We start from the raw sequence: 26,117 nt of genomic DNA on the forward strand, positions 1-26,117 counted from the left end.
GCGCGTTAACGAGGGCGCGGTTCATTAGCGGGAGGGTTAATTAAGAGGGGGGGAGGGGGGAAGGGAGGGATGGGGGGACTCTGGGGGGGTGGGATTGGGGGAGGATTTGGGGGGAAAAATGGGGATTTGGGGGGAAATTTGGGGGAATTTGGGGAAATTTGGGGAAAAATTTGGGATATTCGGGGAAATTTGGGGGAAATTTGGGGGAAAATTGGGGAAATTTGGGGGAAAACTGGGGAAATTTGGGTGGGAATTTGGGACATTTGGGGAAGTTTTGGGAAAATTTGGGGGGATTTGGGGAAAAATAGAAATTGGGGAAAATTGGGGGAGAATTTGGGAAATTGGGGGGGAATTTGGGATATTCGGGGAAATTTGGGATAATTGGGGAAAAATTGGGGAAATTTTGGGTAATTTGGGGGAATTTGGAGGAAATTTGGGGGAAAATTGGGGAAATTCGGGGGAGAATTTGGGATATTTGGGAAATTTGGGATATTTGGGGAAATCTTGTGAAAATTTGGGGGTATTTGGGGAAAATTTGGAGTTATTTGGAGAAATTTGGGGGAAAATGGGGGAAATTTGAGGCAGAATTTGGGATGTTGGGGGGAAAGTTGGGATATTTCGGGAAAATTTGGGGAAAATTGGGAAAATTTGGAGATATTGGGGGAAATTGGGGAAATTTGGGATGAAAATTGGGGTAAACTGGGGAAAATTTGGGAAAATTTAGGGAAAATTTGGGGTAAATTGGGGACATTTGGCAGAAAATCTGGGATTTATGGGGGGAAAATGGGAGAAATTTGGGGTAATTTGGGGAAAATCGAGGATAAATGGGAAATTTGGTGGAAAATTTGGGTTTATTTGGGGACATTTGGGGGGAAATTTGGGATATATGGGAAAATTTGGGGAAATTTGGGGGAAATTTGGGGAAAATTTGGGGTATATTGGGGACATTTGGGGGAAAATCTGGGATTTTTGGGGGGAAATGGGAGAAATTTGGGGTAATTTGGGGACATTTTGGATATATGGGCAAAAATGGGGAAAAATTCGGGGAAAATTTGAGGAAATTTGGGGGAAAATTTAAGATATATGGGAAAATGGGGGGAAAATTTGGGAAAATGTGGGGAAAATTTGGGTATATTGGGGACATTTGGGGGAAAATCTGGGATTTATGGGGGAAAATGGGAGAAATTCGGGGGAAAATTTGGGGATATTTGGGAAAAACAGGAGGATTTGGGAATAATTGGGGAAACTGGGGAAAAATTGGGGTTATTTGGAGAAATTTGGGGGTATTTGGGAAAATTGGGGTCGATTTTGGGTCAAAACTGGGCGATTTTGGTCAATTTGGAGTCAGCTTTTGGGTATTTTGGGTCATTTCTGACCATTTTGGGGCATTTTGGGGGAAAACTGAGCCAATTTTGGGTCATTTTGGGGCTGTTTGGAGACTCCCCCAACCCCACAGAGAGAATGGAGTCGATTTTGGGTCAAATTTGGGCGATTTTGGTCAATTTGGAGTCAGATTTTGGGCATTTATGGCCATTTCTGCCCATTTTGGGGCATTTTAGGGGGAAATTACCCAGATTTTGGGTCATTTTGGTGCTGTTTGGAGACTCCCCCAAACCCACAGAGAGAATGGAGTCGATTTTGGGTCGAAAATGGGCGATTTTGGTCAATTTGGAGGCAGATTTGAGCTCATCGCCGCCCAGCGGGGAACCCCCCCCGGGTCCCCCCCGCGTCCGTGACGTCACACGTTTGGGGGCGGGGCTTCGAGGGGGTTCCCCGTTTGGGGGGGGGAGGGGAAGAGCTCGGCAAAGGCAAGTGAAGGTGGCTGGGGGAGGGGGGAGGGACCCAAAATAACCCGATTTCAGCCCAAAATGGGGAGCGGAGTGACCACGTTGTCACTTTAGATCCGGGGGGGGCCCCATAGAACCCCAAAATGACCCAAAATCTGGGCGATTTCCCCCTAAAATGCCCCAAAATGGTCAGAAATGCCCCAAAATGCCCAAAAGCTGGCTCCAAGTTGACCCAAATCGTCCAAATTTGACCCAAAATCGACTCCATTCTCTCTGTGGGTTTGGGGGAGTCTCCAAAAAGCCCCAAAATGACCCAAAATTTGGGCAATTTCCTCCTAAAATGACCCAAAATGGGCAGAAATGGCCATAAATGCACAAAAGCTGACTCCAAATTGACCAAAATCGCCCGGTTTTGACTCAAAATCGACTCCATTCTCTCGGTGGGTTTGGGGGAGTCTCCAAACAGCCCCAAAATGACCCAAAATCTGGGCGATTTCCCCCTAAAATGCCCCAAAATGGGCAGAAATGCCCCAAAATGCCCAAAAGCTGGCTCCAAGTTGACCCAAATCGTCCAAATTTGACCCAAAATCGACTCCATTCTCTCTGTGGGTTTGGGGGAGTCTCCAAAAAGCCCCAAAATGACCCAAAATTTGGGCAATTTCCTCCTAAAATGACCCAAAATGGGCAGTAATGGCCATAAATGCACAAAAGCTGACTCCAAATTGACCAAAATCGCCCGGTTTTGACTCAAAATCGACTCCATTCTCTCGGTGGGTTTGGGGGAGTCTCCAAACAGCCCCAAAATGACCCAAAATCTGGGCGATTTCCCCCTAAAATGCCCCAAAATGGGCAGACATGCCCCAAAATGCCCAAAAGCTGACTCCAAATTGACCAAAATCGTGCAAATTTGACCCAAAATCGACTCCATTCTCTCTGTGGGTTTGGGGGAGTCTCCAAACAGCCCCAAAATGACCCAAAATTTGGGCGATTTCCTCCCAAAATGCCCCAATATGGGCATAAATGCCCATAAATGCCCAAAAGCTGACTCCAAATGGACCAAAATCGCCCAATTTTGACCCAAAATCGACTCCATTCTCTCTGTGGGTTTGGGGGAGTCTCCAAACAGCCCCAAAATGACCCAAAATCTGCTCAGTTTTCCCTTAAAATGCCCTAAAATGGTCAGAAATGACAAAAAATGCCCAAAAGCTGGCTCCAAATTGACCAAAATCGCCCAAATTTGACCCAAAATCGGCTCCATTCTCTCTGTGGGTTTGGGGGAGTCTCCAAAAAGCCCCAAAATGACCCAAAATTTGGGCGATTTCCTCCTAAAATGCCCCAAAATGGTCAGAAATGACAAAAAATGCCAAAAGCTGACTCCAAATTGACCAAAATCGCCCAAATTTGACCCAAAATCGACTCCATTCTCTCTGTGGGTTTGGGGGAGTCTCCAAACAGCCCCAAAATGACCCAAAATTTGGGTGATTTCCTCCCAAAATGCCCCAAAATGGACAAAAATGACCCCAAATGCCCAAAAGCTGACTCCAAATTGACCAAAATCGCCCAAATTTGACCCAAAATCGACTCCATTCTCTCTGTGGGTTTGGGGGAGTCTCCAAAAAGCCCCAAAATGACCCAAAATTCGGTCGATTTCCTCCCAAAATGCCCCAAAATGGTCAGAAATGCCCCAAAATGCCCAAAAGCTGACTCCAAATTGACCAAAATCGTGCAAATTTGACCCAAAATCGACTCCATTCTCTCTGTGGGTTTGGGGGAGTCTCCAAACAGCCCCAAAATGACCCAAAATTAGGGCGATTTCCTCCCAAAATGCCCCAATATGGGCATAAATGCCCATAAATGCCCAAAAGCTGACTCCAAATGGACCAAAATCGCCCAAATTTGACCCAAAATCGACTCCATTCTCTCTGTGGGTTTGGGGGAGTCTCCAAACAGCCCCAAAATGACCCAAAATCTGCTCAGTTTTCCCTTAAAATGCCCTAAAATGGTCAGAAATGCCCCAAAATGCCCAAAAGCTGGCTCCAAATTGACCAAAATCGCCCAAATTTGACCCAAAATCGGCTCCATTCTCTCTGTGGGTTTGGGGGAGTCTCCAAAAAGCCCCAAAATGACCCAAAATTTGGGCGATTTCCTCCTAAAATGCCCCAAAATGGTCAGAAATGACAAAAAATGCCAAAAGCTGACTCCAAATTGACCAAAATCGCCCAAATTTGACCCAAAATCGGCTCCATTCTCTCTGTGGGTTTGGGGGAGTCTCCAAAAAGCCCCAAAATGACCCAAAATTTGGGCGATTTCCTCCTAAAATGCCCCAAAATGGTCAGAAATGACAAAAAATGCCAAAAGCTGACTCCAAATTGACCAAAATCGCCCAAATTTGACCCAAAATCGACTCCATTCTCTCTGTGGGTTTGGGGGAGTCTCCAAACAGCCCCAAAATGACCCAAAATTTGGGTGATTTCCCCTAAAATGCCCCAAAACGGGCAGAAATGACCCAAAATACCCAAAAGCTGACTCCAAATTGACCAAATCGTCCAAATTTGACCCAAAATCGACTCCATTCTCTCTGTGGGTTTGGGGGAGTCTCCAAACAGCCCCAAAATGACCCAAAATTTGGGTGATTTCCTCCCAAAATGCCCCAAAATGGATAAAAATGACCCCAAATGCCCAAAAGCTGACTCCAAATTGACCAAAATCGCCCAAATTTGACCCAAAATCGACTCCATTCTCTCTGTGGGTTTGGGGGAGTCTCCAAACAGCCCCAAAATGACCCAAAATTCGGTCGATTTCCTCCCAAAATGCCCCAAAATGGTCAGAAATGCCCCAAAATGCCCAAAAGCTGACTCCAAATTGACCAAAATCGCCCAGTTTTGACCCAAAATCGACTCCATTCTCTCTGTGGGTTTGGGGGAGTCTCCAAACAGCCCCAAAATGACCCAAAATCTGGGTAATTTCCCCCTAAAATGCCCCAAAATGGGCAGAAATGCCCCAAAATGCCCCGAAGCTGACTCCAAATTGACCAAAATCGCCCAATTTTGACCCAAAATCGACTCCATTCTCTCTGTGGGTTTGGGGGAGTCTCCAAACAGCCCCAAAATGACCCAAAATCTGGGCGATTTCCTCCCAAAATGCCCCAATATGGGCATAAATGCCCCAAAATGCCCCGAAGCTGACTCCAAATTGACCAAAATCGCCCAATTTTGACCCAAAATCGACTCCATTCTCTCTGTGGGTTTGGGGGAGTCTCCAAACAGCCCCAAAATGACCCAAAATCTGGGCGATTTCCTCCTAAAATGCCCCAAAATGGGCAGAAATGACAAAAAATGCCCAAAAGCTGACTCTAAATTGACCAAAATCGCCCAATTTCGACCCAAAATTGCCCCTATTTTTCACTATGTCCCCCAGAATTCCCCAAAATTTACTCAATGTGCCCAAAAATGCCCCAAATTCCCCCCAAATTGTCCCAAACGTTCTGAAAATGACCCAAAATTGGCTCAGTTTTCCCTTAAAATTCCCCAAAATGGTCAGAAATGACCCAAAATACCCAAAAGCTGACCCCAAATTGACCAAAATCGTGCAAATTTGACCCAAAATCGACTCCATTCTCTCTGTGGGTTTGGGGGAGTCTCCAAACAGCCCCAAAATGACCCAAAATCTGGACGATTTCCTCCTAAAATGCCCCAAAATGGGCAGAAATGACAAAAAATGCCCAAAAGCTGACTCTAAATTGACCAAAATCGCCCAATTTCGACCCAAAATTGCCCCTATTTTTCACTATGTCCCCCAGAATTCCCCAAAATTTACTCAATGTGCCCAAAAATGCCCCAAATTCCCCCCAAATTGTCCCAAACGTTCTGAAAATGACCCAAAATTGGCTCAGTTTTCCCTTAAAATTCCCCAAAATGGTCAGAAATGACCCAAAATACCCAAAAGCTGACCCCAAATTGACCAAAATCGTGCAAATTTGACCCAAAATCGACTCCATTCTCTCTGTGGGTTTGGGGGAGTCTCCAAACAGCCCCAAAATGACCCAAAATCTGGACGATTTCCTCCTAAAATGCCCCAAAATGGGCAGAAATGCCCCAAAATGCCCAAAAGCTGACTCCAAATTGACCAAAATCGCCCGGTTTTGACCCAAAATCGACTCCATTGTGTCTGTGGGTTTGGGGGAGTCTCCAAACAGCCCCAAAATGACCCAAAATTCGGGTGATTTCCCCCTAAAATGCCCCAAAATGGGCAGAAATGCCCCAAAATACCCAAAAGCTGACACCAAATTGACCCAAATCGCCCAAATTTGACCCAAAATTGCCCCTATTTTTCACTACGTCCCCCAAAATTCCCCAAAATTTACTGAATGTGCTTCAAAATGCCCCAAATTCCCCCCAAATTGCCCCAAATGTTCTGAAAATGACCCAAAATTGGTCTCAAAATTGACCAGAAATGGGCAAAAATTGACCCAAAATGGGCAAAATTTGATCTAAATTGTCCAAAATTTGCCCCAAATTGTCCAGAATTGACCAAAATTGTCCAGAATTGACCCCAAAATTCCCCCATTTGGTCCCAAAATCCCACAAACGGCCCCAAAATTTCCCAAATTGAGCCCAAATTTCTCCAATTTTCCCCCAAGGTCCCCAAATTCCTCAATTTTCCCCCCAAATTTCCCAAATTTCCTCAAATATTTTGAAATGTTTTCCCAATTTTCCTTTTTTTTGCCCCCACGTTTTTCCAAAATGAGCCAAAATGTCCCAAATTTGCCCCAAAATGGAACCAAATTTCCCCCAAATGACCCAGAAAGTCCCAATTTTTTCCCAAAATGTCCAAAATTTCATCAAAATTGCCCAAATTTTCCCATTTTTTAGCCCCAATTTTCCCTTTTCCACCCCAAATATCCCAAATTTTCCTCAAAAGTCCCAAATTTGACCAAAATTTCCCTCAATTTTCTCCCAAACATCCCCAAATTCCCAAAATTACCCCAAAAAGCCAATTTTGCCTCAAATTTCCTTCAGTTTCTCCAAATTTTCCCAAATTTTCATGATTTTTTCCCAAATTTTCACACTTTTGCCCAAAATTTCCCTTTTTTTGCCCCCAAAGTTCCAAATTTGTCCAAAATTTCCCCCCAATGTCCTCAAAGCTCCCAAAATTTCTCCAAATTTTCCCCAAATCTCCAAAATTCCATGAAAATCTCCCCAAATTTCCTCTTTTTGCCCCAAATTTCCCCAGTTTTCCCCCTAATGTCCCAAATTTTCCCCCAAATGGACCCAAATTTCCATAAAATGACCCCAAAATACCCAAATTTGCCCCAAATTTCCCCCCATTGTCTCCAAAAGTCTCAAAATTTCCCCAATCTTCTCCAAAATCTCCAAAATTTCATCAAAATTTCCTCAAATTTACTATTTTTGCCCCAAATTTCCTCAATTTTCCCCAAAATCTCACAAATTTTCCCCCAAATGGTCCAAAATTTCCATAAAATGACCCCAAAAGACCCAAATTTGCCCCAAATTTACCCCCATTGTCTCCAAAAGTCTCAAAATTTCTCTAAATTTTACTAAAATCTTCAACATTTCATCAAAATTTCCCCAAATTTCCTATTTTTGCCCCAAATTTCCTCAATTTTCCCCAAAATCTCACAAATTTTCCCCCAAATGGTCCAAAATTTCCATAAAATGACCCCAAAAGACCCAAATTTACCCCAAATTTACCCCCATTGTCTCCAAAAGTCTCAAAATTTCTCTAAATTTTCCTAAAATCTTCAACATTTCATCAAAATTTCCCCAAATTTCCTCTTTTTGCCCCAAATTTCCTCAGTTTTCCCCCAAATCTCCCAGATTTTCCCCAAAATGCTCCCAAATTTCCATAAAATGACCCCAAAATACCCAAATTTGCCCCAAATTTCCCCCCATTGTTTCCAAAGGTCTCAAATTTTTCAAAATTTCTCCAAATTGTCTCAAAATCTCCAAAATTTCACTAAAATTTCACCTTTTAAACCCCAAATTCCCTCAATTTTCCCATTTTTAACCCAAATTTTCCCTTTTTTTTCAAAATTTCCATTTTTTCCCAATTTTTCTCTTTTTCCCCAATTTTTTTTTCAAATTTTCCCCATTTTAACCCAAAATATCCCCCAATTTTCACTTTTATAACCCAAAATTTTCCATTTTTATCCCAATTTTTTCCAAAATTTTACTTTTTCAACTCCAAATTCCCCCAATTTTTCCTTTTTTAACCCCAAATTACCCCATTTCTTTAAAAAATCTCCAATTTTTACCCATTTTTTCTCTTTTTTCCACAAATTTTTTCCAAAATTTCTCCATTTTATCCCAAATTTTCCCCCAAATTTCACTTTTATAACCAAAAATTTCCCATTTTTACCCCAAATTTTCACAATTTTTCACTTTTTCAACCAAAAATTTACCATTTCTAACCCCAATTTTCCCAATTTTTCTCTTGTTTCTCACACATTTTCTTAAAAGGCCCAAATTTGCTCCTAATTTCCCCCAAATTTTCACTTTTAACCCCAATTTCTCCATTTTTACCCCAGATTTCCCCAAAATTTCACTTTTTCAACCCCAAATGTTTCCAATTTTCCCATTTTTACCACAAATTTTCCCATTTTTAAAAAAAATTTTCAATTTTTACCCATTTTTTTCTCTTTTTTCTTCAATTTTTTCCAATTTTTTTCCATTTTATCCCAAGTTTACCCCCAAATTTCGGTTTTATAACCAAAAATTTCCCTTTTTTACCCCAAATTTTCCCAATTTTTCACTTTTTCAACCCCCAATTTCCCTTTTTTATCCCAAATTTTCCCAATTTTTCACTTTTTCAACCAAAAATTTACCATTTCTAACCCCAATTTTCCCAATTTTTCTCTTTTTTTCTCATAATTTTTCTTAAAAGACCCCAATTTTCTCCATATTTCCCCAATTTTTCACTTTTTAACCCCAAATTTTTGATTTTTATGTCAAATTTCTCCAAAAATTTCACTTTTCAACCCCAAATGTTTCCAATTTTCCCATTCTAACCCAAATTTCCCCAATTTTTTCCAAATTTTTCCTGTTTTTAACCCAAAATTTCCCCCAAATTTCACTTTTTTAACTCAGAATTTCCCTTTTTTATCCCAAATTTCCCCAAATTTTCACTTTTTCAACACCAATTTTCCCGTTTCTAACGCAATTTTTCTCTTTTTCCCCCAAATTTTCCCAAAAAGGCCCAAATTTGCCCCAAAATCTCCGATAAGAAAATGGCGGACGGCGCTGAGGACGTTCAGGTGAGCAAAATTTGGGGTGAAAAACGGCAATTTTAGGCAAAAATGGGGGGTGGGGCTGAAAATGAGGAAATTTGGGGTAAAAAATTAGCGATTATGGGTCCAAAAATTGGGGATTTTGGGGTAAAAAAGTGAAATTTTGAGGTTTGAAAATGGGGAATTTTTTGCAAATGGGGATTTGGGGTTAAAAATGGGAAATTTGGGTCAAAAAATGGGGATTTTGGGGGTGAAAAAGTGAAATATGGGGTTTGAAATTTTGGATTTTGGGTTAAAAATTGGGGTTTGGGATCAGAAAAATGGAATTTTGGGGTGAAAAAAGTGAAATTTTGAGGTTTGGAAATGGGAATTTTTGGTTGAAAATGGGGATTTGGGGCAAAAAACTGGAAATTTGGGTCAAAAAATGGTATTTTGGGGTAAAAAAGTGAAATTTGGGGTTTGAAGATGGGGATTTTTGGTTAAAAATTGGGGTTTGGGATCCAAAAAAAGGGAATTTTTGGGTGAAAAAAGTGAAATTTTGAGGTTTGAAAATGGGAATTTGGGGTTGAAATCGGGGATTTGGGGTAAAAAATAGGAATTTTGGGTCAAAAAATGGGAAAACTGGGGCTAAAAATTGGGAATGTTGGGGTTGAAAATGGGGATTTGGGGGTAAAAAAGTGAAATTTGTGGGTTTGAAAATTGGGATTTTGGGGTTAAAAATTGGGGTTTGGGATCCAAAAAAAGGGAATTTTTGGGAGTAAAAAAGTGAAATTTTGGGTTTGAAAATGGGGATTTGGGGTTAAAAATGGAGATTTAGGGGTAAAAAAGTGAAATTTGGGAGCAAAGATGGGGAAATTGGGTTAAAAATTGGGAATTTGGGGGCAAAAATTGGGAATTTTGGGGTTGAAAATGGGGATTTGGGGTTAAAAATTGGGGCTTGGGATCCAAAAAAAGGGAATTTTTGGGTGAAAAAAGTGAAATTTGAGGTTTGAAAATGGGAAATTTTGGTTGAAAATGGGGATTTGGGGTTAAAAATTGGGGTTTGGGATAAAAAAAGGGAATTTTGGGGTGAAAAAAGTGAAATTTTGGGTTTGAAAATGGGAATTTGGGGTTGAAAATGGGGATTTGGGGTAAAAAATGGGAATTTTGGGTCAAAAAATGGTATTTTGGGGTAAAAAAGTGAAATTTGGGGCTTGAAAATGGGGATTTGTGGTTGAAAATGGGGAGTTTGGGGCAAAAAAAAAGAATTTTGGGTCAAAAAATGGGAAAACTGGGGCTAAAAATTGGGAATGTTGGGGTTGAAAATGGGGATTTGGGGGTAAAAAAAGTGAAATTTGGGGTTTGAAAATTGGGATTTTGGGTTAAAAATTGGGGTTTGGGATCCAAAAAAAGGGAATTTTGCGGTGAAAAAAGTGAAAATTTGGGTTTGAAAATGGGGATTTGGGGTAAAAAATGGGGATTTGAGTTTAAAAAAGTAGATTTTGGGGTTGAAAATGGGGAATTTTGGGGTTGAAAATGGGAATTTGGGTTAAAAATGGAGACTTGGGGTTGAAAATTGGGGTTTTGGGGAAAAAAAAGGAGATTTTGGGGGTTGGAAATGGGGAATTTGGGGTTGAAAATGGGGACTTTGGGATTGGAAGTGGGGAATTTGGGGTAGAAAATGGAGGATTTGGGGTTGAAAATGGGGAAATTGGGGGTAAAAAATGGGGATTTGAACTTAAAAAAGTAGATTTTGGGGTTGAAAATGGGGAAATTGGGGGTAGAAAATGGTAATTTGGGGTTGAAAATGGGGACTTTGGGGCAAAAGTGGGGATTTGGGGTTAAAATGGGGGATTTAGGGTAAAAAATGGGAATTTGGGTGTGAAAATGTGGACTTTGGGGTAAAAAATGGTGATTTGGGGTTAAAAATGGGGATTTGGGGTTAAAATAGGAGATTTTGGGGTAAAAAATGGGAATTTGGGTTAAAAAATGGGGAATTTGGGGGGAAAAATGGGGATTTCAGTTTGAAAAAAGAGATTTTGGGGTTGAAAACGGGGAATTTTGGGGTTGAAAATGGGAATTTAGGGTAAAAAATGGGAATTTGGGGGAAAAAATGGGGATTTGGGGTTGAAAATGGGAATTTGGGATTGAAAATGGGGAATTTGGGGGTAAAAAATGGGACATTGGGGTTGAAAATGAAGACTTCGGGGAAAAAAAAGGGTAATTTGGGGTAAAAAATGGGGATTTGGGGTTAAAATAGGAGATTTGGGGTTGAAAATGGGGAATTTGGGGTAAAAAATGGGGATTTGGGGGATGAAAATGGGGGGACTTTGGGGTAAAAATGGGGGGACTTTGGGGTAAAAAATGGGGATTTGGGGTAAAAATGGGAATTTTGGCGTTGAAAATGGGGGATTTAGGGTAAAAATATGGGGATTTGGGGTTAAAAATGGGGACTTTGGGGGAAAAAATGGGGATTTGGGGTTAAAAATTGGGAATTTGGGGTAAAACATGGGGAATTTGGTGTTGAAAATGGGGAATTTGTGGTTAAAAATGGGGATTTGGGGACATTTTGGGTCCTTTTGGGGTCAATTTGGGGTCATTTTAGGTCATTTTATGAAATTTTGGGTCATTTTGGGTCATTTCAAGGTCTTTTGGGGTCATTTGGGGTCATTTTAGGTCATTTTATGAAATTTTTGGTCGTTTTGTGAAATTTTGGGTCATTTTGGGACATTTTAGGGTCATTTGGGGTCATTTTGGGGTCATTTTAGGTCATTTTATGAAATTTTGGGTCATTTTGGGTCATTTCAAGGTCTTTTGGGGTCATTTGGGGTCATTTTAGGTCATTTTATGAAATTTTGGGTTATTTTGGGGTCACTTTTTGTCTTTTTGGGTCCCTTTGGGTCATTTTGGGGTCATTTTAGGGTCCTTTTGGGGTCATTTTAGGTCATTTTGTGAAACTTTGGGTCATTTGGGGTCATTTTAGGGTCATTTTGGGTCATTTTGGGGTCATTTTCAGTCATTTTGTGAAATTTTGGGTCATTTTGAGTCCTTTTGGGTCATTTTAGGGTCATTTTGGGATCATTTTTGGTTCTTTAGGGGTCATTGGGGTCACTTCGTTGCCATTTTGGGTCCTTTTGGGGTCATTTCGGGGTCTTTTGGGTCATTTTGGGGACATTTTGGGTCATTTTGGGACAAATTGGGGTAATTTTGGATCCTTTTGGGGTAATTTGGGTCCTTTTGGGGTCATTTTGGGACAAACTGGGGTCATTTTGGGTCATTTTGGGGTAATTTGGGTCATTTTAGGGTCATTTTAGGGTCATTTTAGGGTCATTTTGGGTCATTTTGGGTCCTTTTGGGGTCATTTTAGGTAATTTTGTGAAACTTTGGGTCATTTTGGGTCATTTTAGGGTCATTTTGTGTCATTTTGGGTCCTTTTGGGGTCATTTTGGGGTAATTTGGGTCATTTTAGGGTCATTTTGGGTCATTTTGAGTCCTTTTGGGGTCATTTTTTGGTCCTTTTGGGGTCATTTTTGGGTCACTTCGTTGTCATTTAGGGTCATTTTAGGGTCATTTTGGGGCCTTTTGGGTCATTTTGGATCATTTTGGGGCAATTTGGGGTCATTTTGGGGTCATTTTAGGGTCCTTTTGGGGTCATTTTCAGTCATTTTGTGAAATTTTGGTTCATTTTGAGTCCTTTTGGGTCATTTTAGGGTCATTTTGGGGTCATTTTTGGTTCTTTAGGGGTAATTTTGGGTCATTTTAGGGTCTTTTGGGGTCAGTTTGGGGTCATTTTGGGTCCTTTTGGGGTAAATTTGGGTCATTTTAGGTCATTTTGGGGTCATTTGGGGTCATTTTAGGTCATTTTATGAAACTTTGGGTCGTTTTGTGTCCTTTTAGGTCATTTTGGGGTCATTTGGGGTCATTTTCGAGTCTTTTGGGGTCCTTTTAGGGTCATTTTGGGTCATTTTGGGTCCTTTTGGGGTCATTTTGGGGTCATTTTTTGGTCATTTTGGGGTCATTTTGGGGTCACTTCGTTGTCATTTAGGGTCAATTTCGGTCCCTTTGGGTCATTTTGGGGTCATTTTGGGGCCTTTTGGGCCATTTTGGGTCCTTTTGGGGTCCTTTTGGGTCCTTTTGGGGTCATTTTGAGTCATTTTGGGCTCATTTTAAGGTAATTTTGGGTCCTTTTGGGGTCATTTTCAGTCATTTTGTGAAATTTTGGGTCCTTTTAGATCCTTTTGGGTCATTTTAGGGTCATTTTGGGATCATTTTTGGTTCTTTAGGGGTCATTTTGGGGCCATTTTGAGTCCTTTTGGGCAGTTTTGGGGTCATTTTGGGTTTTTGGGGGTCATTTTAGGGTCATTTTGGGGTCATTTTGGGTCGTTTTAGGTCGTTTTGTGAAATTTGGGGTCATTTTGTGCCATTTTGGGTCATTTTGGGGTCATTTGGGGTCATTTTGGGTCATTTTGGGGCTGATTTGGGGTCGTTTTGGGATCCCTTCGCCGCAGACGTGGATTTTGGGTTGAAAAAGTGCAATTTTGGGTCATTTTGGGGTCATTTGGGGTCACTTCGTTGCCATTCTGGTGTCATTTAGGGTCCTTTTGGGGTCATTCTGTGGTCATTTTGGGGTCATTTTGGGGTCATTTTGGGGTCATTTTGGGGCTGATTTGGGGTCGTTTTGGGATCCCTTCGCCGCAGACGTGGATTTTGGGTTGAAAAAGTGCAATTTTGGGTCATTTTGGGGCCATTTTGGGGTCACTTCGTTGCCATTTTGGGTCATTTAGGTTCATTTTGGGGTCTTTTGGGGCCATTTTGGGGTCATTTAGGGCCATTTAGGGCCATTTTGGGGTCATTTTGGGCTGATTTGGGGTCATTTTGGGATCCCTTCGCTGCAGGCGTGGATTTTGGGTTGAAAAAGTGCAATTTTGGGTCATTTTGGGGTCATTTGGGGTCACTTCGTTGCCATTTTGGGGTAATTCTGAATCCTTTTGGGGTCTTTTTGGTGTCATTTTGGGTCATTTTTGGGTCATTTTGGGGCTGATTTGGGGTCATTTTGGGATCCCTTCAGTGCAGGCGTGGATTTTGGGTTGAAAAAGTGCAATTTTGGGTCATTTTGGGGTCCATTCTGGGGTCATTTAGGGTCCTTTTGGGGTCATTCTGGGTCTTTTGGGGTCATTCTGTGGTCATTTTGGGGTCATTTGGGGCCATTTTGGGGTCATTTTGGGGCTGATTTGGGGTCGTTTTGGGATCCCTTCGCCGCAGACGTGGATTTTGGGTTGAAAAAGTGCAATTTTGGGTCATTTTGGGGCCATTTTGGGGTCACTTCGTTGCCATTTTGGGTCATTTAGGTTCATTTTGGGGTCTTTTGGGGCCATTTTGGGGTCATTTAGGGCCATTTAGGGCCATTTTGGGGTCATTTTGGGCTGATTTGGGGTCATTTTGGGATCCCTTCGCTGCAGGCGTGGATTTTGGGTTGAAAAAGTGCAATTTTGGGTCATTTTGGGGTCATTTGGGGTCACTTCGTTGCCATTTTGGGGTAATTCTGAATCCTTTTGGGGTCTTTTTGGTGTCATTTTGGGTCATTTTTGGGTCATTTTGGGGCTGATTTGGGGTCATTTTGGGATCCCTTCAGTGCAGGCGTGGATTTTGGGTTGAAAAAGTGCAATTTTGGGTCATTTTGGGGTCCATTCTGGGGTCATTTAGGGTCCTTTTGGGGTCATTCTGGGTCTTTTGGGGTCATTCTGTGGTCATTTTGGGGTCATTTGGGGCCATTTTGGGGTCATTTTGGGGCTGATTTGGGGTCATTTTGGGATCCCTTCGCTGCAGGCGTGGATTTTGGGTTGAAAAAGTGCAATTTTGGGTCGTTTTGGGGTCACTTCGTTGTCATTTATGGTCATTTTGGGTCCTTTTGGGGTCATTTTGGGGTCTTTTTGGGGTCTTTTGGGCCATTTTGGGGTCATTTTGGGGCTGATTTGGGGTCATTTTGGGATCCCTTCAGTGCAGGCGTGGATTTTGGGTTGAAAAACTGCAATTTTGGGTCATTTTGGGGTCATTTTAGGGTCTTTTTGGGGTCATTTAGGGTCATTTGGGGTCATTTTGGGGCCATTTAGGGTCATTTTGGGGTCATTTTGGGGCTGATTTGGGGTCATTTAGGATCGTTTAGGGTCCTTTAGGGTAATTTTGGGGCATTTTGGGGCCATTTAGGGCCATTTTGGGGTCATTTTGGGGCTGATTTGGGGTCATTTTGGGATCCCTTCAGTGCAGGCGTGGATTTTGGGTTGAAAAAGTGCAATTTTGGGTCATTTTGGGGTCACTTTGTTGTCATTTATGGTCATTCTGGGTCATTTTGGGGTCATTCTGCGTCAATTTGGGGTCATTTAGGGCAATTTTGGGGCCATTTTGGGGTCATTTTTGGGCTGATTTGGGGTCATTTTGGGATCCCTTCACTGCAGGCGTGGATTTTGGGTTGAAAAAGTGCAATTTTGGGTCATTTTGGGGTCATTTGGGGTCACTTCGTTGCCATTCTGGGGTCAATTTGGGTCCTTTTGGGGTCATTCTGGGTCTTTTAGGGCCATTTTGGGGTCATTTAGGGCCATTTTGGGGTCATTTTGGGCTAATTTGGGGTCATTTTGGGATCCCTTCGCTGCAGGCGTGGATTTTGGGTTGAAAAAGTGCAATTTTGGGTCATTTTGGGGTCATTTGGGGTCACTTCGTTGTAATTTTGGGTCATTCTGGGTCATTTTGGGGTCATTTTGGGGTCATTTATGGCCATTTTGGGGTCATTTTGGGGCTGATTTGGGGTCATTTTGGGATCTCTTCAATGCAGGCGTGGATTTTGGGTTGAAAAAGTGCAATTTTGGGTCATTTTGGGGTCACTTTGTTGCCATTTGGGGTCATTTAGGATCGTTTAGGGTCCTTTAGGGTCATTTTGGGGTCATTTTGGGGCCATTTATGGCCATTTTGGGGTCATTTTGGGGCTGATTTGGGGTCATTTTGGGATCCCTTCGCTGCAGGCGTGGATTTTGGGTTGAAAAAGTGCAATTTTGGGGTCGTTTCAGCGCGTGGCAGCCGTGGAAACCCCTTTTGGGACCGTCGGAGTCTCAGCTGTGGGGTCGCAGCGGGGCGGGCGGCCAGCGGTGCTTTGCTTCCCCGATGTGGGCCATACAGGTATGGGATTTTTTTGGGGTTTTGGGGTCGGTTTGGGGGATTTTGGGGTCGATTTGGGGGATTTGGGGTCGATTTGGGGGATTTGGTGGGGTTTGGGGGGGGTTTATGGGGTTTTATGGGGTTTTATGGGGGTTTTATGGGGATTTTATGGGGGAATTTGGGTCAATATGGGGGATTTGGGTTCAATCTGGGGGATTTTGTCAATTTGGGGGATTTGGGGGGATTTTATGGGGTTTTATGGGGGTTTTATGGGGGAATTTGGGTCATATTGGGGGATTTGGGTTCAATCTGGGGGATTTTGTCAATTTGGGGGATTTGGGGGGATTTTATGGGGTTTTATGGGGGTTTTATGGGGGAATTTGGGTCATATTGGGGGATTTGGGGTCAATTTGGGGGATTTTGGGGTCATTTGGGGGGATTTTGGGGTCAATTTTAGGGATTTTGGGTCAAGTTGGGGGATTTGGGGTCATTTTGGGGGATTTGGGGGAGTTTTATGGGGTTTTATGGGGGTTTTATGCGGGTTTTATGGGGGTTTTATGGGGATTTTTGGGGGGATTTTGGGGATCTGGGGAGGTTTTTAGGGGTGGTTTTGGGGTCGTTTGGGGGATTTGGGGTCATTTGGGGGGATTTGGGGGGATTTGGGGGGCGTTTTATGGGGGTTTTATGGGGTTTTATGGGGATTTTATGGGGGAATCTGGGTCATATTGGGGGATATGGGGTCAGTTTGGGGGATTTTGGGGTCATTTTGGGGGATTTTGGGGTCATTTGGGGGGTTTTATGGGGTTTTATGGGGATTTTATGGAGGTTTAAAGGGGTTTTATGGGGGTTTTATGGGGATTTTATGGGGGAATTTGGGTCATATTGGGGGATATGGGGTCAATTTGGGGGATTTTGGGGTCAATTTGGGGGATTTGGGGTCATTTGGGGTCATTTGGGGGCTTTTATGGGGATTTATGTGGGTTTTTATGGGGATTTTGGGGGGATTTTGGGGATCTGGGGAGGTTTTTAGGGGGTGGATTTGGGGTCGTTTGGGGGATTTGGGGTCAATTTGGGGGATTTTGGGGTCGATTTGGGGCATTTTGGGGTCGATTTGGGGTCATTTGGGGTCATTTTGGGGGATTTGGGGTCATTTGGGGTCATTTTGGGGGATTTGGGGGGGTTTTATGGGGGTTCATGGGGATTTTATGGGGGTTTTATGGGGGAATTTGGGTCATATTGGGGGATTTGGGGTCAATTTGGGGGATTTTGGGTCCATTTTGGGGGATTTTGGGGTCATTTGGGGGATTTGGGGGGGTTTATGGGGTTTTATGGAGGTTTTATGGGGGTTTTATGGGGATTTTTGGGGGGATTTTGGGGATCTGGGGAGGTTTTGGGATTGGGGATTTGGGGTCAATTTGGGGGATTTGGGGTTATTTTGGGGGATTTGGGGTCATTTGGGGTCATTTGGGGGGATTTGGGGGCATTTTGGGGATCTGGGGAGGTTTTGGGATTGGGGATTTGGGGTCAATTTGGGGGATTTGGGGTCATTTTGGGGGATTTTGGGGTCAATTTGGGGGATTTGGGGTCATTTTGGGTCATTTTGGGGGATTTGGGGGGGTTTTATGGGGGTTTTATGGGGATTTTATGGGGGAATTTGGGTCATATTGGGGGATTTGGGGTCAGTTTGGGGGATTTTGGGGTCGATTTGGGGGATTTTGGGTCAATTTGGGGGATTTGGGGAATTTTATGGGGTTTTATGGGGATTTTTGGGGGGATTTTGGGGATCTGGGGAGGTTTTTAGGGGTGGATTTGGGGTCGTTTGGGGGATTTGGGGTCAATTTGGGGAATTTGGGGTCATTTTGGGGGATTTTGGGGTCAGTTTGGGGATTTTGGGGTCATTTGGGGTCATTTTGGGGGATTTTGGGGGGTTTTATGGGGTTTTATGGGGGTTTTATGGGGATTTTATGGGGGAATTTGGGTCATATTGGGGGATTTTGGGGTCATTTTGGGGGATTTGGGGTCAATTTGGGGGATTTTGGGGTCATTTGGGGGGATTTGGGGTCATTTTGGGGTCAATTTGGGGGAGTTTGGGGAATTTTATGGGGTTTTATGGGGGTTTTTTGGGGATTTTGGGGGGATTTTGGGGATCTGGGGAGGTTTTTAGGGGTGGATTTGGGGTCGTTTGGGGGATTTGGGGTCAATTTGGGGAATTTGGGGTCATTTGGTGGGATTTTGGGGTCGATTTGGGGGATTTGGGGTCAATTTTAGGGATTTGGGGTCAAGTTGGGGGATTTGGGGTCATTTTGGGGGATTAGGGGGGATTTTATGGGGTTTTATGCGGGTTTTATGGGGTTTTATGGGGGTTTTATGGGGATTTTTGGGGGAATTTGGGGGATCTGGGGAGGTTTTTAGGGGTGGATTTGGGGTCGTTTGGGGGATTTGGGGTAAATTTGGGGATTTTGGGGTCAATTTGGGGGATTTTGGGGTCATTTGGGGGGATTTGGGGGGATTTGGGGGGCGTTTTATGGGGGTTTTTGGGGGATTTTGGGGGATTTTGGGGATCTGGGGAGGTTTTTAGGGGTGGATTTGGGGTCGTTTGGGGGATTTGGGGTAAATTTGGGGATTGGGGGGCCATTTTGGGGGATTTTGGGGTCATTTGGGGGATTTGGGGGGGTTTATGGGGTTTTATGGGGGTTTTATGGGGATTTTATGGGGGAATCTGGGTCATATTGGGGGATTTGGGGTCGTTTGGGGGATTTGGGGTCATTTTGGGGGATTTGGGGTCAATTTGGGGATTTTGGGGGCTTTTATGGGTTTTTATGGGGGTTTTATGGGGGTTTTATGGGGGTTTTATGGGGGAATTTGGGTCATATTGGGGGATTTGGGGTCATTTTGGGGGATTTTGGGGTCATTTGGGGGATTTGGGGTCAGTTTGGGGGATTTTGGGGTCATTTGGGGGATTTGGGGTCATTTGGGGTCATTTTGGGGGATTTGGGGGGGTTTTATGGGTTTTTATGGGGATTTTATGGGGTTTTATGGGGGTTTTATGGGGATTTTATGGGGGAATCTGGGTCATATTGGGGGATTTGGGGTCAGTTTGGCGGATTTTGGGGTCGATTTGGGGGATTTGGGGTCATTTTGGGGGATTAGGGGGGATTTTATGGGGTTTTATGGGATTTTATGGGGTTTTATGGGGGTTTTATGGGGGATTTGGTGGCATTTTGGGGATCTGGGGAGGTTTTTAGGGGTGGATTTGGGGTCAATTTGGGGGGATTTGGGGTCAGTTTGGGGGATTTTGGTGTCAATTTGGGGGATTTGGGGTCATTTGGGGGGATTTGGGGGGATTTGGGGGGCGTTTTATGGGGGTTTTATGGGGATTTTATGGGGATTTTATGGGGATTTTATGGGGGAATTTGGGTCATATTGGGGGATTTGGGGTCAGTTTGGGGGGATTTGGGGTCGTTTGGGGGATTTGGGGTCAATTTGGGGATTTTGGGGTCAATTTGGGGGATTTGGGGTCATTTTGGGGGATTTTATGGGGTTTTATGGGGGTCATTTGGGGGATTTTATGGGGGAATCTGGGTCATATTGGGGTATTTGGGGTCAATTTGGGGGATTTTGGGGTCGATTTGGGGGATTTGGGGTCAATTTGGGGGATTTGGGGTCAGTTTGGGGGATTTGGGGTCAATTTGGGGGATTTTGGGGTCAATTTGGGGGGATTTGGGGTCATTTTGGGAGATTTGGGGGATTTTGGGGGTTTTTATGGGGTTTTATGGGGATTTAATGGGGATTTTTGGGGGGATTTTGGGGATCTGGGGAGGTTTTTAGGGGTGGTTTTGGGGTCTTTTGGGGGATTTTGGGGCATTTTGGGGTGATTTTGGGGGTAAACCTTTGGGATTTTTCTGCTTTTGGGGCCATTTTAGGGTAAACTGTTGGGATTTTGCTGCTTTTGTGTCCATTTTTGTGGTAAATATGTGGAATTTTGCTTCTTTTGGGGCCATTTTTGTGGTAAACTTTTGGGATTTTTCTGCTTTTGGGGTCATTTTAGGGAAAACTGTTGGGATTTCGTTGCTTTTGGGGCCTTTTTTGTGGTAAACTTTTAGGATTTTTCTGCTTTTGGGGCCATTTTTGTGGTAAATTTGTGGGATTTTGCTGCTTTTGTGGCCATTTTTGTGGTAAAAATTTGGGATTTGTTACTTTTGGGGCCATTTTGGGGGTAAATTTGATGGATTTTTCTGTTTTGTGGCCATTTTTGTGGTAAAAATGTGGGATTTTTCTGCTTTTAGGGCCATTTTTGTGGTAAAAATTTGGGATTTTTCTGCTTTTGGGGCCATTTTGGGGGCAAAATTTGGGATTTTGCTGCTTTTGTGCCCATTTTTGTGATAAAGATTTGGGATTTTTCTGCTTTTGGGGCCATTTTAGGGTAAACTTTTGGGATTTCATTGCTTTTGGGGCCATTTTTGTGGTAAACTTTTAGGATTTTGCTGCTTTTGTGGCCATTTTGTGGTAAAAATGTGGGACTCCGTTCCTTTTGTGGCCATTTTTGTGGCAAACCTTTGTCATCTTTCTGCTTCACTCTCCACTCCGGGGTTAAAACCACCGGATTTTTCCGTTTGTGGGGTCGTTTTTTGGGGTCAAACCGCGGATTTCTCTCTTTTTCGGGGCAGCCGATTCGTGCTTCTCGGCTCTCTTCGCCCACGACGAGATGGCGGACATCGCCCGCCATTTTGTCCGCCTCCAAGTGGAGCCGCCTGGGATGCAGCGCCGCGCCGCGCCGTTTCCGGATGGGTACGGAAAACAAACAGCGCCACCTGGCGGCTTGGAGGACTGACAGCGCCCCATAGGGATGAATGGGGAACCCATAGGGACCCCATAGAGGAAAACAAACAGCGCCACCTGGCGGCTTGGAGGACTCGCAGCGCCCCATAGGGATGAATGGGGAACCCATAGTGACCCTATAGGGAAAACAAACAGCGCCGCCTTGCGGCCTGGAGGACTCGCAGCGCCCCATAGGGATGAATGGGGAAACCATAGAGACCCCATAGAGGAAAACAAACAGCGCCTCCTGGCGGCTTGGAGGACTCACAGCGCCCCATAGGGACCCTATAGGGAAAACAAACAGCGCCGCCTTGCGGCTTGGAGGACTGGCAGCGCCCCATAGAAATGAATGGGGAAACCATAGAGACCCCATAGAGGGTCCTATAAAGACCCTATAGAGATCCCATAGAGATCCCATAGAGACACTATAGAGACCCTATAGAGAATCCCATACAGACCCCATAGAGACCCCATAGACCCCATAGACCCCATATTGACCCCATAGAGACCCCATAGACCCCATAGAGACCCCATTCTGCCCCCTATTGACCCCATAGAGACCCCACAGACCCCATTGACCCCATACAGCCCCATATTGACCCCCTAGAAACCCCATAGACCCCATAGAGACCCCATATTGATCTCAGAGACCCCACAGACCCCATAGAAACCCCACAGACCCCACAAAGCCCAAAACCCTACAAAAAACCCTACAAACCCTACAAATTTCCCCTATTCCCAGCTATCAGTACCCATCCCTGGAGCAGCTGGCCGAGACGATCCCATATTGACCCCACAGACCCCATAGAGACCCCATAAACCCCATAGAGACCCCATAGAGACCCCATAGACCCCATAGAGACCCCATAGAGACCCCATAGAGCCCATAGAGACCCCATAGAGACCCCATAGAGACCCCATAGACCCCATAGACCCCATAGAACCCATAGAGACCCCATAGACCGCATAGAGACCCCACAGACCCCACAGAAACCCCATAGACCCCATAAAGACCCCATAGAGACCCCACAGACCCCATAGAGACCCCATAGAGCCCATAGAGACCCCATAGACCCCATAGACCCCATAGAGACCCCACAGACCCCATAGACCCCACAAAGACCCCATAGACCCCACAAAGACCCCATAGACCCCATAGTGACCCCACAGACCCCATTGACCCCATACAGCCCCATGTTGACCCCATAGAGACCCCATAGACCCCATAGAGACCCCATATTGATCTCAGAGACCCCACAGACCCCATAGAGACCCCACAGACCCCAGAAACCCCCAAACCCTACAAAAAACCCTACAAACCCTACAAATTTCCCCTATTCCCAGCTATCAGAACCCATCCCTGGAGCAGCTGGCCGAGACGATCCCATATTGACCCCACAGACCCCATAGAGACCCCATAGACCCCATAGAGCCCAATAGACCCCATAGAGACCCCATAGACCCCATAGAGACCCCATAGATCCCATAGAGACCCCATATTGACCCCACAGACCCCATAGAAACCCCATAGACCCTATAGAGACCCCATAGACCCCATAAACACCCGATAGAGACCCCACAGACCCCATAAAGACCACATAGACACCATAGAGACCCCATAGATCCCATAGAGACCCCAGATTGACCCCACAGACCCCATAGAGACCCCACAGACCCCATAGACCCCATAGAGACCCCATAGACCCCATAGAGACCCCATAGAACCCATAGAGACCCCATAGAGACCCCATAGACCCCATAGAGACCCCATAGACCCCATAGAGACCTCATTGACCCCACAGAGACCCTATTGACCTCGCAGACCCCACAGAGACCCCATAGACCCAGCAGACCCCATAGAAACCCTACAAACCCCATATTGACCCCATAGAAACCCCACAGACCCCACAAACCCCAAAACCCTACAAAAAACCCTACAAACCCTACAAATTTCCCCTATTCCCAGCTATCAGTACCCATCCCTGGAGCAGCTGGCCGAGACGATCCCATATTGACCCCACAGACCCCATAGAGACCCCATAGACCCCATAGAGACCCCATAGAGCCCATAGAGACCCCATAGAGGAAAGCAAACAGCGCCACCTGGCGGCTTGGAGGACTCGCAGCGCCCCATAGGGATGAATGGGGAAACCATAGAGACCCCATAGAGGAAAGCAAACAGCGCCTCCTGGCGGCTTGGAGGACTCGCAGCGCCCCATAGGGATGAATGGGGAACCCATAGGGACCCTATAGAGGAAAACAAACAGCGCCTCCTGGCGGCTTGGAGGACTCACAGCGCCCCATAGGGATGAATGGGGAAACCATAGAGACCCCATAGAGGAAAGCAAACAGCGCCGCCTTGCGGCCTGGAGGACTCGCAGCGCCCCATAGGGATGAATGGGGAAACCATAGGGACTCCATAGAGGAAAGCAAACAGCGCCACCTGGCGGCTTGGAGGACTCACAGCGCCCCATAGGGATGAATGGGGAAACCATAGGGACCCCATAGAGGATCCTATAAAGACCCTATAGAGATCCCATAGAGACACTATAGAGACCCTATAGAGAATCCCATACAGACCCCATAGAGACCCCATAGACCCCATAGACCACATATTGACCCCATAGAGACCCCATAGACCCCATAGAGACCCCATTCAGCCCCCTATTGACCCCATAGAAACCCCACAGACCCCACAAATCCCAAAACCCTACAAAAAACCCTACAAAAAACCCTACAAATTTCCCCTATTCCCAGCTATCAGTACCCATCCCTGGAGCAGCTGGCCGAGACGATCCCATACGTCCTCCAACACTTCAAGTGAGTTTTTTTTTTATAGGGTTTTCCTTATAGGGTCGACTTAAACACCCTTATAGGGTCGGTGGATTTATAGGGTCGGTGGGTTTTTTTATAGGGTTTTGACTCTATAGGGTTTTTTTTTCTTTGTTCCTTCCTCCTGACCCTATAAAGCGTGAAGAGCGTTATTGGGATCGGAGTGGGAGCGGGAGCTTTCGTCCTCGCCAAGTTTGGGGTGAGCCGCTTATAGGGTCGCTTATGGGGTCAGGGGGGGGGGGTTATGGGGTCGGGGTGGTTATGGGGTCCGGAGGGGCGGTTATGGGGTCGGGGGGGCGCGGTTATGGGGTCTCTATGGGGTTATGGGGTCTCTATGGGGTTATGGGGAAGATATGGGGTCAGGAAGGGGGTTATGGGGTCGGGGGGGGCGGTTATGGGGTCTATGGGGAAGATATGGGGTCATGGGGGCGGTTATGGGGTCGGGGGGGTGGTTATGGGGTCAGGAAGGGGGTTATGGGGTCTCTATGGGGTTATGGGGTCTCTATGGGGACTCTATGGGGTCGGGAAGGGGGTTATGGGGTCGGGGGGGTGGTTATGGGGTCGGGGGGTGGTTATGGGGTCTCTATGGGGTTATGGGGTCTCTATGGGGTCTCTATGGGGTCAGGAAGGGGGTTATGGGGTCAGGGGGGTGGTTATGGGGTCAGGAAGGGGGTTATGGGGTCTCTACGGGGTTATGGGGTCTCTATGGGGTCTCTATGGGGTCAGGAAGGGGGTTATGGGGTCAGGGGGGTGGTTATGGGGTCAGGAAGGGGGTTATGGGGTCTATGGGGAAGATATGGGGTCAGGGGGGCGGTTATGGGGTCAGAGGGGTGGTTATGGGGTCTCTAAGGGATTATGGGGTCTCTATGGGGTCTCTATGGGGTCGGGAAGGGGGTTATGGGGTCGGGGGGGTGGTTATGGGGTCGGGGGGTGGTTATGGGGTCTCTATGGGGTTATGGGGTCGGGAGGGTGGTTATGGGGTCTCTATGGGGTCTCTATGGGGTCAGGGGGACGGTTATGGGGTCTCTATGGGGTTATGGGGTCAGGGGGGACGGTTATGGGGTCTCTATGGGGTTATGGGGTCTCTATGGGGTTATGGGGAAGATATGGGGTCAGGAAGGGGGTTATGGGGTCGGGGGGGGCGGTTATGGGGTCTATGGGGAAGATATGGGGTCATGGGGGCGGTTATGGGGTCGGGGGGGTGGTTATGGGGTCAGGAAGGGGGTTATGGGGTCTCTATGGTGTTATGGGGTCGGGGGGGCGGTTATGGGGTCGGAGGGGTGGCTATAGGGTCAGGAAGGGGCTTATGGGGTCAGGAAGGGGTTTATGGGGTCAGGGGGGTGGTTATGGGGTCAGGAAGGGGGTTATGGGGTCTCTATGGGGTTATGGGGTCAGGAAGGGGGTTATGGGGTCGGGGGGGGCGGTTATGGGGTCGGGGGGTTGTTATAGGGTCGGGGGGCAGTTATGGGGTCTATGGGGAAGATATGGGGTCAGGGGAGTGGTTATGGGGTCTCTATGGGGTCTCTATGGGGTCAGGAAGGGGGTTATGGGGTCGGGGGGTCGGTTATGGGGTCGGGGGGTTGTTATGGGGTCAGGAAGGGGGTTATGGGGTCTCTATGGGGTTGTGGGGTCAGGAAGGGGGTTATGGGGTCGGGGGGGTGGTTATGGGATCAGGAAGGGGGTTATGGGGTCAGGAAGGGGGTTATGGGGTCTCTATGGGGTTATGGGGTCTCTATGGGGTCTCTATGGGGTCGGGAGGCGGTTATGGGGTCAGGGGGGGTGGTTATGGGGTCGGGGGGTGGTTATGGGGTCAGGAAGGGGGTTATGGGGTCAGGGGGTGGTTATGGGGTCTCTATGGGGTTATGGGGTCGGGAGGGTGGTTATGGGGTCTCTATGGGTCTCTATGGGGTCAGGAAGGGGGTTATGGGGTCGGGGGGGTGGTTATGGGGTCGGGGGGTCGGTTATGGGGTCGGGGGGTTGTTATGGGGTCAGGAAGGGGGTTATGGGGTCTCTATGGGGTTATGGGGTCGGGGGGGCGGTTATGGGGTCGGGGGGGTGGTTATGGGGTCAGGAAGGGGGTTATGGGGTCAGGGGGGACGGTTATGGGGTCTCTATGGGGTTGTGGGGTCAGGAAGAGGGTTATGGGGTCGGGGGGGAAGGTTATGGGGTCAGGGGGTTGGTTATGGGGTCTCTATGGGGTTATGGGGTCTCTATGGGGTCTCTATGGGGTCGGGAAGGGGGTTATGGGGTCGGGGGGGTGGCTATGGGGTCTCTATGGGGTTATGGGGTCAGGAAGGGGGTTATGGGGT

The 26,117-nt window shown here is 46.0% G+C and overlaps 1 protein-coding gene across 1 annotated transcript in view; it reads left to right on the forward strand.

Moving 5' to 3' along the window:
• Positions 1-1,765: 1,765 nt before the first annotated feature.
• Positions 1,766-26,117, forward strand: part of NDRG2 (NDRG family member 2) — a 36,330-nt gene continuing 11,978 nt past the window's right edge. The window contains exons 1-6 of the mRNA XM_090130128.1: positions 1,766-1,808; positions 9,001-9,060; positions 16,071-16,179; positions 20,826-20,946; positions 23,734-23,796; positions 23,947-24,007. Of these exons, the coding sequence (XP_089986254.1) occupies positions 9,034-9,060; positions 16,071-16,179; positions 20,826-20,946; positions 23,734-23,796; positions 23,947-24,007 (381 nt within the window). The 5' untranslated portion in view covers positions 1,766-1,808; positions 9,001-9,033. The remainder of the gene's footprint in view (positions 1,809-9,000; positions 9,061-16,070; positions 16,180-20,825; positions 20,947-23,733; positions 23,797-23,946; positions 24,008-26,117) is intronic.

The sequence above is a fragment of the Phasianus colchicus genome, chromosome 39 (genome assembly GCF_987193195.1).
Source record: "Phasianus colchicus chromosome 39, bPhaCol1.hap1.1, whole genome shotgun sequence".
NCBI classification, from domain to species: domain Eukaryota; kingdom Metazoa; phylum Chordata; class Aves; order Galliformes; family Phasianidae; genus Phasianus; species Phasianus colchicus.